This window comes from Coptis chinensis, chromosome 7 (assembly GCF_015680905.1).
Source record: "Coptis chinensis isolate HL-2020 chromosome 7, ASM1568090v1, whole genome shotgun sequence".
Classification (NCBI taxonomy): Eukaryota; Viridiplantae; Streptophyta; class Magnoliopsida; order Ranunculales; family Ranunculaceae; genus Coptis; species Coptis chinensis.
In genome coordinates, this window is record NC_141462.1 from 1,836,454 (window position 1) to 1,853,780 (window position 17,327).

The 17,327-nt window shown below is 35.2% G+C and overlaps 2 protein-coding genes across 2 annotated transcripts; both read right to left on the reverse strand.

Moving 5' to 3' along the window:
- Positions 1 to 1,190: 1,190 nt before the first annotated feature.
- LOC147485119 (phenylacetaldehyde reductase-like) lies at positions 1,191 to 5,941 on the reverse strand. The gene is made up of 6 exons (XM_086572520.1): positions 5,573 to 5,941; positions 5,327 to 5,496; positions 2,533 to 2,724; positions 2,048 to 2,210; positions 1,695 to 1,881; positions 1,191 to 1,519 (listed from the first exon to the last, which is right to left on the reverse strand). The coding sequence occupies exons 1-6, from the start codon at positions 5,694 to 5,696 to the stop codon at positions 1,375 to 1,377; spliced, it is 981 nt and encodes a 326-aa protein (XP_086428646.1). The 5' UTR covers positions 5,697 to 5,941; the 3' UTR covers positions 1,191 to 1,374.
- A 4,817-nt stretch (positions 5,942 to 10,758) lies between these two features.
- LOC147485120 (phenylacetaldehyde reductase-like) lies at positions 10,759 to 15,711 on the reverse strand. Its single transcript, XM_086571080.1, has 6 exons — positions 15,225 to 15,711; positions 14,979 to 15,148; positions 14,542 to 14,733; positions 11,664 to 11,826; positions 11,320 to 11,506; positions 10,759 to 11,127 (listed from the first exon to the last, which is right to left on the reverse strand). The coding sequence occupies exons 1-6, from the start codon at positions 15,346 to 15,348 to the stop codon at positions 10,983 to 10,985; spliced, it is 981 nt and encodes a 326-aa protein (XP_086427206.1). The 5' UTR covers positions 15,349 to 15,711; the 3' UTR covers positions 10,759 to 10,982.
- Positions 15,712 to 17,327: the final 1,616 nt, after the last annotated feature.

Below are 17,327 nucleotides of genomic sequence, written 5' to 3' on the forward strand. Positions count from 1 at the left end.
ATCGAAAACTTACTGCAAATGCATTAAACTAGCCTCAAAAAACAATTAATGGAAAATATTAACGGGAAATCAGAAATTGGATACAATTGTATTGAACGAACCTCAAAGAATAATTAACGGAAAATCGGAAACTGGATGTAATTGTATTAAACTAAAATTATATATTAACTAACAGGCCGGGAAATAAAAAATTGGATGCAATATCCTTGATGAATATTTAATGTAAAATGAAAACCTGGATACAAATGCATTGAAATAACTTCAAATAATAGTTAACGGAAGTCGAAACGGATGTAACTACATCGAACTACTCTCAAAGCATAAATAACCAAAATTGGAAGCTAGATTCGAACTAACTTCAAAAAATAATTAATGGGAAATTCTAAACCCGGATGCATGCAGATGTATTAAACTAACCTCAAAGAGTAATTAACGTAAAAATTGGTACCTTGATGCAAATGCAATTAACTAATCTCAAAGAGTAATTAACTAAACATTGAAAACTAGATAGAACTGCATCTTTGAATTAACCTTAGAGTCTTTCTCGTGAACAAACTATTTTGAACAACTCTAGAGAACAAATCGACGCGGCAAGCAGAGAGCCCTTGATTGCAGTACTTCTTGGAGCAATACACACGCACCCCTGCTTGATGAGTGCCACATCAGTTTGTTCAAGAGAGTTTGTTCATATAGAATTTTTGTTAACCTTAATGAATAACTAACGGAAAATCGTAAACTTGGTGCAACCAAGACCGAACCAACCTCAAAGAATAATTAACGGAAAATCAGAAACTTGATACAAATACATTGAATTAACCTCAAAGAATAATTAATGGGAAATCGAAAACTATATCCAACTACATTAAACTAGCCTCAAATAATAATTAACGTAAAATTAGAAACTTGATGCAAATGTATTGAATTAACCTCGAAACATAGTTGTATTATATATAGGGAGAATATAATATCTCGACAAGTATAGTTTTGCATTTTAAGTAATGCTTATTATAATTATTTTATTATGATTGGAAATGTCTTACTATTTAAGTAGCTTCAATATCATCTTCGCTACATTGAGCATTCTCACAAAATTTCAATAAAACTTTTATTATTAAACATAACAACAAAAATAAATCGATCGGTTTTACCAAGATTTGGTGCTTTCTTTTGATAGAGAGTGGTGCAATAAATTTAAACAAGTGATTAATACAATTTCCATATCTCATAGCTATGAATAGTTGCTAATATTTTTCAGAATAATTTAATATAATGACACCCGTTCGTAGGACGGATTCGAAAACTAGTGATTATACAAAGTTGATTGTGGGAACCCCTACCCTTATTTGCAATATTTTGTAACTAGCTTAGATAGACTCAAAAGCTGATAAACTTCTTCTCTCTCAAACTTTCAACAATGTCCTTGAGGCTGACTTCCAGAGGAGTAAAAACAATTCCCAAGCTCTCTGTCTTTTCTTTGGAGACAGTATAGGTTGGTTCAAAAGGCTTGTCATCAGCACACCTGAGAAATTTACGAGACAGAGGATTTAAAACCATGTATATAGTAAATAATTTTGTTCAATGCATAGCATCTGTGAAACGGGGTTGAGAAAATCGTAGCATGCATATTCCGATCAGTGCAGTTTCGACTGTACTAAGAAATGTAAACACACTTTCTTTAGGAAGCAAAGACTTACTTTTGAGGAAGTTGAATACAAGGGTAAAGCTCTTGTAGAATCTTCACAATCTCTGAATAGTGAGCAACTCTGCCAACTACACAGTACCTTCCATGTGCAGAAGGAACCTCAAATGCGAGAATATGTGCATTGACAACTTCTCTAACATCAACCCATCCAAAAGTCAAGTTGGGATATGTTTTTTTGCCTGCGTTGAAGAACCCAATATTGAATATAGATACTTGAAACAGTTGAAAGAATAAAGGTGCAATGGTCACGAGCAAATAACCCTTCTTTCTCATATTCAGACACCGAAATTTTTTTTGATAGAAAACTGAAAAACTAACCACGGCCGCAAACAATAGTAACCATACCATTTATCAAGTTTAGAACCATCGAAGCGCTCTCATTAAGTGTTGGCTGTAGAAGAGGACCAATCACCACTGATGGATGAATGGTAATCATGTCAATTCCATGTTCTTTTGCAAACTTCCAGGCAGCCTCTTCAGCTAAACTCTTCGAGAGCATGTACCAAAACTGCTTAATAAAAGTAATAGGGATCAATATTTCTTTGCTCTTTACCGACCCAGGTGTATTATGTCAAAATTTACTCATAACAGAATTTGGTGACAATTAACGCATCATTGAATCCCCCAAAGCATTTCGTACTTTCGTAGTGGCTTGTTCTTTATCACATGTTCAAATTGATAAAGAAGTATAGTAGTAAGTTTACATGCATAACTAGCCCGTTGTAAATATTCCTAAAAAAAATAAAGAATATATTTATGCATGCAGAGTTTCATATTTATCATTTAAAAAAGTTCGGCGATAAACCGGAATAGGCAAATGAAAAATGTACCTTTGATTCCTTACAGAACTCTTGATCAGCAAACCACGTTTCATCAACCGTAACTTCAGGAGTTTTAGGTCTTCTGTTATAATTAACGGATGCCATAGAAGATGTCACAACCACCCTCTTAACAGAAGGCGTTTTTGCACAAGAACTAAGAACATTAAGTGTACCCTTCACCGCAGGTTCAATCAGTTCAGTCTGTAAGATGGAAACATACAAGAGCTATTATTAATTTATTATATATATGGAACGGATTGTTAAGTATAAATATGGAGCCTCATCACCACGTGGTTTCCAAATTGGAATTGGAAACCAAGCACCGCCAACACCTTTTGCCAACATGTAATGGTTTTAGGAAATTTTGAGGTATTTGAGAATTGTAGCCACTAAGAGAGCTCATATTGTATGGGATGTGTAGCGAGTATTATTGGAGCAAGAATTAGTGTAAGACTAGGCCCAACCCTCAGAAGGTGACATGTGGGCGACCGCACAGGCCCCAATATACAAGGCCCAAAAATTAGCAAGAAATGAGGTTCAATCTCTTGGTTCTAACTCGGTTGAGTATAAACTCCCTCCCATCGACCCATATCACATAACCTCCTTATTATTTAGGTCTCATTAAATAATCTCCCTGTTTTCCAAAAAAGAGATAAAATCTGGTCTGTTTTTATTATTCATTTTATCATATTTCCTTTTTTACCCTTTTGGAATTGAAAATTTCCCGACTATATATAAATGTATTTTTACATAGTCATATATATATGTAAAACTATATTTCCATAGTCATTGGAACTATAAAAACTTAAATTTACATAGTAACTTTTGGGATTGAAAATTTTCTGACACCTGACAGAATATATGTAAATATATTTTTACATAGTCATATAAATGTAAAACTATATTTATATAGTCATTGGAGCTATGAAAACTTAAATTTACATAATAACTTTTGAGATTGAAAATTTTCAGACGGCACCAGACAAAATATAAATTTAAATTTTCCTATGAAAAAAAAAAATTATATGAAAATTTAAATTTAAATAGATTAAGAAGACTGTGTAATTTTATATTGTCATATGTAAATACAAATTTACGTAGGATGACGTCAGCCCGATTTGTCCTTAAGCCGAAATTATAAGTAAAGATTGATGACGTCAGCCCGATTTTCACAGGGGTATTTTGGTCTATTTTGGTTTTGATGTTATGTTTAAATAATAGGGAGGTTTTATGCATTTGTTCGCTTACAGGGGGTTTTTGTGCAACCATTTAAGTACCAGGGAGATTAAACCCATTAAATTAGTTTTAGTAGCAAAGGGCCTATTTTGGCAAATCAAAAACCCAAAAAACCGAAAAGTAATAATAAACAAACGAATAATGCTTTTAGTAAAAAAAGGAATAATAGAAATAATAGAAAATCTATATAACTGATATACATGTATGCTCTTAGGCAAACGTCCGTGTACGGATCTCGCACAAAAAAAAGGAATAAGCAATATTTCTCTACGTGAAAGTTTAAATAAACCATATTTCTCTATGGGAAAGTTTAAATTGGGTGCCCAAGTCCTTTTTCACTTTATTTAACTTTCACACTCGTCTCTTCTCCTGTTTTTACTCCTCGTAACATATATCTCCTCTTCATACCCTCCCTCTTTTTCTCTCTCTTTAAGATCAACTCTAATTCACTACTTTCTCAACAGCTTCTCCGTGCATACCCTTAAATCCTTCTGCTTACAATATGATTAAATGGAAAAAATAAATAAATAAACTATATAATTACACTGGTCTTACCATCCTTGAAAAAAAAAAGGTCTTATAATCACCATTAAAACCACTTCCATAAATTGTCATCAACTACATCACAAAGAGCTACACAATTTGATGAGTAAATCTGTTATTTGTTCTCCCTTTCATTTTTGTTGATTTCTTGTACTTAATTTTATTTGTAAATTTGAATTTGGGTTGTACTATTTGAGAGATGTGGGAGATTAAACCTTTGTTAAAATTGAAACAAGAATTTGTTCCATGGTGGGAGAGAGTTATTTCTCTTAATTTATTGGCTATCTTGAGAGAGTAAGAGGAGAGAGTAAAGTATGAGGAGAGAGAATCAAGTAAGAGAGTTAAACAACGGGTAGAGTAATACACTAATACTAGGACAGGGAGACGGTCTTCAATATTTAGAAACATATATAGGACCCATTTTGTGTTGATGGAAGACTAAAACACGACCACATTTCGTCGTTTGCACAGGGCCATTGAAAACTAATGGACGCCCTTGTATAAGGCAATCGCCAAATTTGTGAGTGCATTGTGATAGTGCAATAGCATAAATTTATAAATGCCAAAATTGTGTACGTGTGTGAGAGATATTGGTGTTTGTGTGAGGCTCATGACATTGTAAATAACTCGATATTTGATTATAGTGGATTTTTGTGCGGTTGTAAACGTAGGCAATTGCCAAACCACATAAGTTCTTTGTATTCGTTTATTATTTGTTTTTTTATTATTGTTTTAGTTATTGTATTGGTGTTCTTGTTTTGTCATTGATTCTAAGATCTTGAAGATAACTATCGTTAGTCGGGATTAGTGTGATATCTAATTCCTATCACGGATAAAACACGTAACAAAAAAATTCAATTCCATCAAGAAACATAGCTAGGACTAAGAACTTTCGTAACTTAAACAAGATAAATTAAATACGATGCAGAAATTATAAAATTAAAAACGTGTGCGAGGGGAGGTGGGTAATCAGTTGAAAAAGATAAATACTATTGCCAACATAACATAGGAACAAGTAAACCACCTGTGGGTCTGTTGCCTCCATAAAACATGGTGAGGCTGTATGGAAAACACCTTCGCAACCAGCAAGTATGGAGTCAAAACATCCTTCATCCATTAAGTTTGCTTGGAACAACTGAAGTCTTTCATGAGCTCCAGGAAGTCGAAGTAAGTGCTCAGTCTTTTTAGGGTCATCTGCAAAATCATATCTACTTGAGGATACAAGAATGAAGAAGAGTAGAAGTTAGATGAACAGATAATTGAAACTGACTTGGGTCGCGAACAGAAGCTTTAACAGTGTAACCACGTTGAAGCAAGAGCTTAACAAGCCATGAAGCTATATACCCAGAAGCACCTGTAACACACACTGTCTTCCCTGCTCCCTCACTACTCATTTTTTTCGTATCAAGACTCTCTTACACCTCTCTCTCTCTATATATCTGGGTGGTATCTTCCTTTTATATTCCGTAACTCAGATTTTCTTTATTAACTTTGACTTCACCCGTCAAATTTGACTAATCTATTCCTACTAAATTTAGGATAAGCTACTCCAGTGAAGTTGCTGATCCGAATTCTAGAATTTGCACTAATTTTCTTTTTTGATAAATCAACAATTTAGTGCTATGCTATATTGCCAGTCTATCTATATGAGGGGTATACATATGGTTTTAGCAGGATTTGGGAGGACGTAGATGCTTACCTCATCCTACACTTGGGAAGCAAGTCACATATTAGTTGTTCAAACTTCAAAAGTCAGACAAATTGTAATCAGTGGTTACGTACCTACATGAATCGAGAATTAAAGCTATTTCCTTTGTTATCTAAACTCTGAAATAATTTTCTAACTAAAATCATTTAACATATAGCTAACCCATTCGAGTGTTTTCGCCCCACCTTAAATGTAATAGTAATACCCGCACAATATCATTGTTGACATATATGAGCCTCTAATATATTAATTGAATTGATCCTGAGAGGATCGGAGTGTTGACATATATGAGTCTCTAATATATTAATTGAATTGACCATTCACATAAGTTCGAGCTTATGAAAAAAGAGTTCGATTTTGTAGAATGACTTGTCCACAAACATCACTTTTCTATTGGTCAAAATAATTTTCGTGACAGTTTAACAGTTTTTTGGGATAAAATAGTATTTTCGGGCATCCATCAATCATCAGCTGAGGTCTTGTTTGCTGTTCACAAACATATTCTCATGGAGAAATTGGCAATTTAAAATGGTATCGGAGCCACTGGTTTCTGAGAGGTCTCGGGCTCAACTCCTACCAGGTGAAGATGTTCACTCCTTAACTTCTACCAGTGTATTTCCAGCGTGTCCCGCTGAGAGAGAATATTGACATATATTAGCCTCTAATATATTAATAGAAATTGACAATTTAACAATCATCTTTATGTATAGATTGTACTTACGGGTGACGGGTTAAAGACTTTAAAAAAACCTATGCGCATACTAGTAATTGTAGGAAACTTATTCCAAAAATATGCTTATTGTTAAGTAAACAAGAAATCAAATTGATATAACAAATATATCATGAACAAACTTTTAATTTCAACAAACAAACAAACATTTTAGTTCAACGAATGAACTTAATTTACCAATGATTAAATCCGAGCCTAGTGATGATCACTGTGTCCTTAAGACAGATTTTCCCCCTCACGGTGCTTGAAGGTTTATGGGAGATTGTCTCCCAAGATAGAACGGATTTCCTTCTATAGAAAGCTAGCACTTCAATTTTATAGAATCAGCAAACACAACATAGTATTTGACTAAGAACAGGGGGAGAAGAGAAAGATCAGAACTTTGTGTGATATGGTCTGTCTTTCTCTCCAAATTCATCCACTATTTATAGGTGAGTGGTGCCTCTTCGAAACAACATAGTGACTATTGGAAAAAAGTAAGCAACTCTTTGAAAAGTCACATGTTTCGAACCAGTGTATATTTCGAAAGGTCACACCTTTTCGGCATGATACACGAGGGGATCTGGGTAATCAGTTGAAAAAAAATAGAAACATCTAAGTAAACAACCTGTGGGCCTGTTGCATCCATATAACATGGTGAGGCTGTATGAAAAACACCTTCGCATCCAACAAGCATGGAGTCGAAGCGATTGGTGAGCCCAGGAAATTTCTCTAGGGGGCTAGTGTAAAGTGCTAGGAGGAATCTATTTGAGGTAGTGACCGAATGTCCTCCACTACATACTTTTACTAGCGATGTTTCTTACTTTGCCTCTCTTTGATTCAATTTTGGATTATGCGCACTCCAAAAATTCTTATAATTTATTTTCGAGCATAAAGGCCTTTGTTTTACTTTGTAAAAGTCTTGGGGAAAGCAAGCCTTAGTCTACTACTTCACGGCATCGGCAAGAAATGACAAACATCGAATGCATAAATAGAGTCACCGGCAAACCAAACCTCCTCCTAATGCCTAGCTAGGTAGGTCGGCTGAATAATAGTAGTTTTTTTTTTTTTTTTAAGTGGAAATTTTATTGATGCCGATAAGGAATTTTACAAATAATTAGGACAAGCGTGCAACAAGTCGGGAGCCGCAAGTCCTTTCTCGAATAGCAAATCTTATTCTTCTAAAACAAACTCGTTAGAACTAGTTTCGTCATAACGTTATTGTCCATAACTTTTCAAGTCTCTTGAAAAGCTTAATGATTTGTTGTTCCAAGAAACCCAAGTGTCAAAACTAAATGGAATGAAACAATGTTGGTTAGCCCGCAAGCTTCCTCATGCTTCTCCACCTTCTCTGTCCTTTGCTCTCTCTTTCTGCTTCTTCCACCTCAAAGACTCCATTCTCAAGCCCTACCAACGGAGAGGCTCCAGTTACATCAACACATGCATGTCTCCCCTCAGACCAACTGTATATCAATACATCCGCAGGCCAAAGTATAGATCTTTCCTTATTCAGATCCGTGAGAAAATTCACAGGAGCCTCCTTCTTCACTTGTACCCCAGCCCTCCAAAATGCATCACATAAAATATTTTTGACATGATCATGTCGGTATTTGAAACCTGAAAAATGTCTACAATGTACTGTATAGTCCCGAAAGCATCTAGTTTTTTTTTTTTTTTTTTAAAGTACTAGGTGGGCCTAAACAAGTACTACTAATTTAGTTTTTGTCCCAAATTGAGGAGAGGCCTACGCCCTACGTGGCCTCTACTTGGCTTCACCACTGAGTCGAAACATCCTTCATCCATTAAGTGCGCTTTGAACAACTGAAGTCTTTCGTGAGCTCCAGGAAGTCGACGCAGGTGCTCCGTCTTTTCAAGATCATTTGCAAAATCATATCTACTTAAGGATACAAGAATAAAGAAGAGTATGTAGAAGTTAAATCTAAATAAAATAAAATAAAATAAAAAATGAATTACATTGGGTCGCGAACGGAAGCTTTAACAATGTAACCGCATTGAAGCAAGAGCTTAACAGGCCAAGCTATATATTTTACCCAGAAGCACATGTAACACACAATGTCTTCCCTGCTCCCTCACTACTCATTTTTCTAATTTTCTCATATCAAGATATCTCACACCTAGGGCCGGCTCTGAGGGGTAGCAGCATAGGCAGCCACCTAAGGCCCTTAGTCCACTAAAAAGGGCCCTATTTAGTGTGGCTAAATACTACACTAGACTCAGTTTTGTATTCAATTTGTGGAAAATGCCTCTACCTAAAGTCGAACTTGAGTTGGAATAAAGTATATGTAAAATTATAACCAAATAGATCGTTCACATTTTAATGTTTAGAAAGCCTTAAGATTAGTTTTTTTGGTAACTAATTTTAAGATTAGTTATTATTTATAAACAATATGCATATGATTTTTTACAATTTCACTAGATATTTTGGGTTTTACAAAGCCCGATTTTAAAAACTCCCCTAGAGACCCATAATCTCATAGGCTCACACCCTCTCTAGATCTGGTAGGTATCTTCCTTTTCATGTATAATTCCTTAAATAACTGATCAGATGCTCTTTTAACTTTGACTTCACCCAGAGAGCCAAATTTGAATAATTTGTTCCAGTAAAGCTGCGGATTCTCTTTTTTCTTTTCCTTTTTTTTTTTCTGAAAAATAAACAAATTGTTTAAGGCAATTTAATTAGTGCTTCACTATAATTCAACAATGACTTTTGAGTTGTTGTTTTTGTCCGTCTATTTTTGAGTAGTTGTTTTTGTCGTCTATCCATATGAGGTATACGGTTTTGGCATGATTTGGGAGGACGTAGATGCTTACCTCATCTTACACTAGGGAAGCAATTCAGAGTTTGCTGCATATAAAATGGTTGTTCAAAGGCAGTTCTTCGACAAGCACAACCTCTAAAATAATTTCCTAAATAAAACTGTATGGCCTGAGAGCTATTACTGTGCAGCTTCATATTTTTTTTACAGAGTAAAATGATTGAGCTACTCAGGCTCGAGCTTCGCACATTTATGGCTCTGCGGGGGATATATCGTTTGCAATTCATATAGTGTAGGAGTCAAGCCATTACATATTTTCATGCTTGTTAAGTAATGAGCCAAGCCTAAGCATGGTGAAGCTCGACTTGTAATTCATTTATTCATGTCTTCAGAGAGGGCAACTGTGTCGCAGATGCTTTAGCTAGGCTTGCAACTAGTACAGATTGTTATGAGATTTTTTTTAATGCACAAGATCTTCCCAGAGATGCTAGAGGTTGTTATATGCATGCTTGACAAGTCAAGTATAGATAATCTTAGAATACAAGTTGTTTGTGCAGTGTTGGTCTTTATTATTTTATAGCGTTTACGGACATGTTTGCTATTTGTAATGGGGTAAGGCTTGTTATATCTTATGATTAATAAACTGGTAGGGGCTTGCCGAACCCCCTTCCTGGAGGCTTTGGTTTAAGGAAAAAAAAAAAAAATCGAATTCCTACACCCCTATTATTGACTGTATCCAAGACTACTTTGTATGATAAGTTTGGTATGCACCATCTTCTTTGCCACGTCAATAAAAAAATTTAACTATTAATCATTTCAACATGGGTGATGGCGGTGCATTATTCAAATTTGGGGGCTTTGGACAAATTTTCCCAAGTGGTAATCTCCGTTAGCTATGGGCCTAAATATGTCTAAGCTCAGCATGGTGACGCTTGACTTGATGGCTAGGATCGAAAACCACCCCAAAGGCCCTAAATGTTTCTTGAGTGTATCCAAAGCCTACTTTACATGGCAAGTCTGGTATGCTCCGTGTTCTTTTGCATGTCAATTGGGTGAGCTCTTTGTAAATGGTAATCACAGATGCAGAGGTCAATTGGCTCCAGCTGAGGGTGAACCATGGTTAATGAATCACTTCTCTTTGCAATATAGCAAATGATTTTCTCTATAATCAAAGTGATACAAAAGTACTATTAGATAAACATGTAATTCATGACATATTATACCCAAGAATGAAATCGATCACCAATAATAGACACGTTGTGAAAGTACGTGAAATTTTACTTTTACAAGGGAGCATATGGTTTCGGCGATCGCTTAATTCTGTAGCTCTGTAGCAACAGCCATGCCTGTGGGTGCGTGTATTACATTTCATAAGCTACAAATGCAGTGCTTGTGAGTTGTGATGATTATATAAAGTTGATTGTCTCAAACCTACAAGTACCAGCTAGACTACTTAGAACATTTGTAGCTAGAATGCTAGATAGACTCAAAAGCTAATAAATTTCTTCTCTTTCAAACTTGTAACAGTGTCCTTGAGGCTGACTTCCAAAGGAGTAAAGACAATTCCCAAGCTCTTTGTCTTTTCTTTCGAGACAATAAAAGTTGGTGCAAAAGGCTTGTCATCAGCACACCTGAGAAAATTATGAGATTGAGGATTGTTTAAAACCTTGTATATAGTAAATAATTTGGTTCAATGCATAGCATCTCAGCATCTGTGAAATGGGTTGATAAAATCGCAGCATATTTCAGTTCAGTTCCGACAGCATAGAGCTCACTAAGAAATGATGAAAACACACTTTCTTTAGGAAACAACAAAGACTCACTTTTCAGGAAGTTGAATATGAGGGTAAAGCTCTCGTAGAATCTTCACAATCTTGGAAAAGTGAGCAACTCTGTCAACTACACAGTACCTCCCATGCGCTGAAGGAACCTCAAATGCGAGAATATGTGCATTCACAACATCTCTAACATCAACCCATCCAAAAGACAAGTTGGGATATGTTTCTGTGCCTGCATTGAATATTGAATATAGATACTTCAAAGAATAAATAAAACACAAAGATCACGAGATCACCCAACTTTCGTTCTCAGATTCAGACACTGAATGAATTTCTTTTTGATAGAAAACTGAAAAACTAACAACGGCAGCAAACAATATTAACCATACCAATTATCAAGTTTAGAACCATCGAAGTGCTTTCATTAAGCGTTGGCTGTAAAAGAGGACCAATCACCACTGAAGGATGTATGGTAACCATGTCAATGCCACGTTCTTTAGCAAATTTCCAAGCAGACTCTTCAGCTAAAGTTTTCGAGAGCATGTACCAAAACTGCTTAATAAACATTATAGGGATCAGTATTTTCGTTGCTCTTTACCAGCCCTATATTATGTCAAAATTTACTCAAAACAGAATCTGGTGATATTTACGGACAAATTAATGTATCATTGAATCCCCCAAAGCATTTCGTAGTGGGCTAGTGCTTATTCTTTATCCTATGTTCAAAGTGATAATTAAAGCAGTATAGTAGTAAGTTTACATAACTAAGGCCGGAAGTTGTAAATCTTTTTGAAAACGAAAAATGATTAAAAAGGTATCCAATTTTACAAATTTTGACAATATATGGACTAAATTTTTTTTTCGGTTAAATTGGGGACCAAATTGAAATGTGAGGACTAGTTACACATTGCATTGCATTGCATGTAGTCTAAATTTCTCACACGGTATTTCATAATTCATAAGTTACATACATTGTTATACACTTTCTTATCAAAGTATATCCATACTACAACCTCATGACCATATAAATTAATTCGAATTGCGTGTGAGAAATTTAGATGTCATGTTACACGTCCCCATATTGCAAAAATTAAAAAATTTGGTCCCCAATTTTACCGAAAATAAAAGTTTAGTCTCAAATTGTCAAAATTTGTAAAGTTCGATATCTTTTTTAATCGTTTTTCCTTTTGAAAAAAAAGAAGTTACTGTTAGAATTAAATGTACTTAGAGAACCACACTAATTTAAGTTGATTGAATCATGGAAAGAATGAGAGAGAGAGAAATCTTATTAATTGAAGTGTCTTTCAATGGGAGGAGGTTACCTTTATATATAACTAGGTAATCTCCTTTCCAAGATAAATGATTACCAGGATGAACACCAAGATACAAGGATATTGGTGGAGCTTCTGGCCATGTGACTCAAATAGTTGTTACGATAAGTGATATTTGGTGGTTGTTATACATGTGACTCAAATTATAGCCAGAGGTACGTAATCACAACATTTGTACTGGCCCAATTTCAGTCCAAGGTAGAGATTTTTGGGGTGAGAATTGTGATTAATCCCACAACAAGTAGTAAAGAAGCTACACCATAAATGAGGCCCTAGTACGGTGCATAATATTGTGGAGGACAATATCGAGTTTGGGTGAGAGATCCATAATAAGGGCAATGTTTGGCTACAGTCAGGTCTGACAAAAGATATCAACACATTGTGGGATATGTAATTGCATGTATAAGACATTCTTCATATTGTGGCATATATATATGAAGTTTTTGTAAATTTGAGATTGACACAAATAAAGTGTCAGTATAGTTGGGCTAGCACTTGCATTTGAAGGCTCTCGACAAGCCCACCTCTTGTTAGCGAATGGTACCCAAACTCATGTATAGAATGAGTTATATTCAAGCAGTTCGAGAAGAACTTGTTAAGTTTCAAAGATATACACATATGTGGGTACCACATTGAAACTTGAAAATGACAATAAAAAAATATTACGTATCATATCTACTGTTGGGAGCCAGAAGCTCACATTAGAAAATATTCTCCGGCCACTTGGTAGGTTATTACTCTACCAATGTGTAACTGATATTGGGAGCAATAAACTCACAATAGAAAGATTGTATGTGTTTTATGCATGTTTTTGGTTATCTTGGAAAAACTTCTATTGGGAATCATAAGTTCATTTAACTATGAATTATATGTGTATTTCTTCTTGGTAAGTAAGTTATAGCTAGGCTGTTTATTTTCTAAAGGTTGAGAATAAGTTGAATATTTATTGCATGACATGAAGACATTTATAGTCTTAATTATATCATTCACCCTGCTGGTGGCTTGTTTAGATTTTTCAAGATACTTAGATATGCATTTACTAGGTGGTCAATATTTATATATCTTGCACGACTCTTAGCTTAAGTTGTTAGCTTTAGACCCAAAATATGGTAAATTGAGCTATGACTGATGATGTATTTATTGCAATTTTTTGCATATTGTCAATTTAATGAGACAATCTTCTCGTCGTTAGGGGGAGAAAAGTAATGATTGCTCAAAGAAACGACGTGTAGTAATTTGGATCACGTCTTCTGTCTCGTTAAGGATCCAAACATTAAAAAAACAAATGCAGACTTTGGCCTTTAGTTGTTATTAGGCCCAACAAAAAAAATAGAAAAAGGTGTCATCATCTGCTTCACTTAGATAAAAGAATGACCAGACCCAACAATGGGTACTCAAACCTCTTTAGATCAAAGAATTAAACATAGACAGAACAATCATAAAGCCCAGAAATGGAACCATTAGAAAACTCATGCATAATACATGTCGTTAAATCTCCTGAAATTGGTGATCAAACAGTATCAATTAAAATTAATAATACATGATAACATAAACGATTATAATCTTAGTATGACATATGATTTAATCACACAATGTAAGTGCTTTCTAGTTTAGTTAGTAAAACCTCTGGGTGATGATACTAGAGGTCTGAAATTCGAACCCGCCACACACTATTGAGTTACTGATCTCTTTAAAAATAGGCTTGCCCGATTATCAGGATAAACATTGATCTCTTTAAAAACAGGCTTGCCCGATTATCAAGATAAACATCAAGATACAAGGATTACCAGGATAAATACATATGAGGAGGTGTCCCATATGGGCTCAATGGTGGGCATCCATATATTCCCACGGATTTCATAACAGTTACATATTTATGCAGAGTTTCATATTGGCGGCGATGGATAAATAGGAACAAGCAAATGAAAACATGTACCTTTGACTCCTTACAGAATTCTTGATCAGAAAACCACGTTTCGTCAACCGTCACATCAGGAGATCGAGGTTTTCCGTTGTACAGAACTGAAGCCATAGAAGATGTCACAACCACCCTCTTAACAGAACCCGTTTTGGCACAAGAACTAAGAACATTAAGTGTTCCCTTCACCGCAGGTTCAATCAGTTCAGCCTGCAACATGGAAACATACAAGAGCTATCAGCTATTACACCTAAGAAGAAAATTCCATCAAAAAACTTAGCTAGGACTAACGAACAACCTTCGATAACTAGCTTGAACAAGATAAAGACAAGGCGGAAATTATAAAGTTAAAAAAGTGTGCGAGGGGAACAGGGTAATCAGTTGAAAAAGATTTATACTTATAATGTCAACATAGGAACATATAAGTAAAGAGATCCCATAAGTAATTAAACCACCTGTGGATCTGCTGCATCCATATAACATGGTGAGGCTGTGTGAAAAACACCTTCGCAGCCAACAATTATGGAGTCGAAACATCCTTCATCCATTAAGTTTGCTTTAAACAACTGAAGTCTTTCATGAGCTCCAGGAAGTCGAAGTAAGTGCTCAGTCTTTTTAGGGTCATCTGCAAAATCATATCTACTTGAGGATACAAGAATGAAGAAGAGTAGAAGTTAGATGAACAGACAATTAAAACTGACTTGGGTCGCGAACAGAAGCTTTAACAGTGTAACCACGTTGAAGCAAGAGCTTAACAAGCCATGAAGCTATATACCCAGAACCACCTGTAACACACACTGTCTTCCCTGCTCCCTCACTACTCATTTTTTTCGTATCAAAACTCTCTTACACCTCTCTCTCTCTCAATATGTGGGTAGTATCTTCCTTTTATATTCCGTAACTCAGATTTTCTTTCTTAACTTTGACTTCACCCAACGGACAGCAAACTTGTGTCGTTTGTACCATAATTTCCAATTTAATTGTACATATTAATGGATGGATTTGTCGTCCATATTAGCTTTGCACTTCAAAATTAAAACTTGGATTGGATAACTTGCGAGGCTAAATATACCAGGGGTGCATGAGATAGTTGCTAAAATAGTGATGTGGCGCCTTTTTAGCTCTCCTTCATTCAAGTTGGCTCTTCGTCTAGCTGCAGCATCAGCATTGAAGTTGGCTTCCCGCCATGTGTGACTGAGTTTCCAATCTTGCGGCCTTTTAGTAGCCAATTTAATTTCCATCTAATAAGCTTTGTCCAAAGCACTTTTGAATTGAATGCATGGACTGCGGCCATTAAATGAAAAACTTTACAGCCTGCACGTTCAATTAATAGTTTGTTTTGAGTTGGTATTCAATTATATCATACAACTATCTAACAACAAATGAAAATGAAAACTAGTAGAGGAAACAGTTTGAATGAAAATGAATTCATTCCTTCTAGGAAAACAAGAAAAAAATTTATTTCTTATGACAAAAAACGAGTTCTCTTTAAAAACTGTGTTAATTAAAATCTGATGGTATTTAGAAACTTTTCAAGAATTTGATGAACTGATTACAAACGATTTACGTGAGCAATGTGTTAATAAAAATAAAACAATAATAATTTGGGACGAAGACTAAAGGGTGTTTGGATCCTATTTATTTATTGCCAAAAAGTGTTTATTAGTGAAAAAATATTTTTTGAAAAAATAAATGTGTTTGGTTTCTATTTAAAAAAAAATAGTTTTTCATCCAAAAAAACACTTTTTGGTCCCAAAAGTTTTATGATAATTAGGTAAAACTTGTTTTTTGTTAGAAATTAAACCGATTTGGAGAGAACACCACACTAACTTAATATTAACTTAACATGTAGATTGAATCAATAAAAGAGAGAGAGAGAGAGAATTCTTATTTCTTGAGGTAAAACTAAATGGGAGGAGGTTACCTTTATATACAACTAGGTAACCTCCTTACTAAGATAAGGGATTAACATGATAAACAGTAAGATAGAGGATGATCAGGATAAACATCAAGATAGAAGATTATCAGGATAAATACCAAGATCAGGATAACACATATCAATGGTGGGCATCCACATAAGCCCATGGATTTCATAACACTCCCCCTTGGATGTCCACCATTCTTGTGGAAATTATGGTGGATGCATCTTTTGTAGTATTCTTCTGGATGCTCTATAATTATCCAATGACAGTTGCCGCATTAAAACCTTGCTAAGGAAAACCCAGTGGGAAAAACCAAAGTGAAGGGAAAAAGAGTACAACATTACTCATAATCATTGTGACTTGCTTTATACTGCCTCATTAAAACCTTTACTAGGAAAACCCAGTGGGATAAAACCTAGATAAGGGAAAATAGTACAGTGCATATGTCCTGGGACACATTCTTCAGGATGCTCCCCCTATTCTACTACTCCCCCTGATAAAGACAAGTCTTTATATGGTGTGGTGGTGAACTCTGCGCATGCCGATCCCATATACAAGCTTTTGAAATGTATGTTTCGGTAGTGATTTAGTGAAAAGATCAGCAAGGTTGTCACTGGAACGAACTTGCTCGACCTTAATCTGCTTCTCCTTCTGAAGCTGATGAGTGTAAAAGAATTTTGGCGCAATGTGTTTTGTCCTGTCTCCTTTTATAAATCCTTCTTGAATCTGGGCTATACAAGCTGCATTATCCTCATAAATAATGCTTGGAACACCTGTTATAGAAGGTAATTGACAAGAACTACGAATATGCCCAATTAATAACCTTAGCCATACACATTCACGACTAGCTTCATGAAGAGCTAAAATTTCAGAGTGGTTAGA

What these genes read in the sequence shown, in the direction of transcription:
- LOC147485119 (XM_086572520.1), bottom strand. Translation starts at nt 5,696, where the DNA reads ATGAGTAGTGAGGGAGCAGGGAAGACAGTGTGTGTTACAGGTGCTTCT. An exon ending in AGCTTCTGTTCGCGACCCAA is followed by an intron (nt 5,497 to 5,572) that starts GTCAGTTTCAAT and finishes ATGATTTTGCAG; the next exon opens with ATGACCCTAAAAAGACTGAG. An exon ending in AGTTCTGTAAGGAATCAAAG is followed by an intron (nt 2,211 to 2,532) that starts GTACATTTTTCA and finishes TTTATTAAGCAG; the next exon opens with TTTTGGTACATGCTCTCGAA.
- LOC147485120 (XM_086571080.1), bottom strand. Translation starts at nt 15,348, where the DNA reads ATGAGTAGTGAGGGAGCAGGGAAGACAGTGTGTGTTACAGGTGGTTCT. An exon ending in AATTCTGTAAGGAGTCAAAG is followed by an intron (nt 11,827 to 14,541) that starts GTACATGTTTTC and finishes TTTATTAAGCAG; the next exon opens with TTTTGGTACATGCTCTCGAA. An exon ending in CATATTCAACTTCCTGAAAA is followed by an intron (nt 11,128 to 11,319) that starts GTGAGTCTTTGT and finishes TAATTTTCTCAG; the next exon opens with GTGTGCTGATGACAAGCCTT.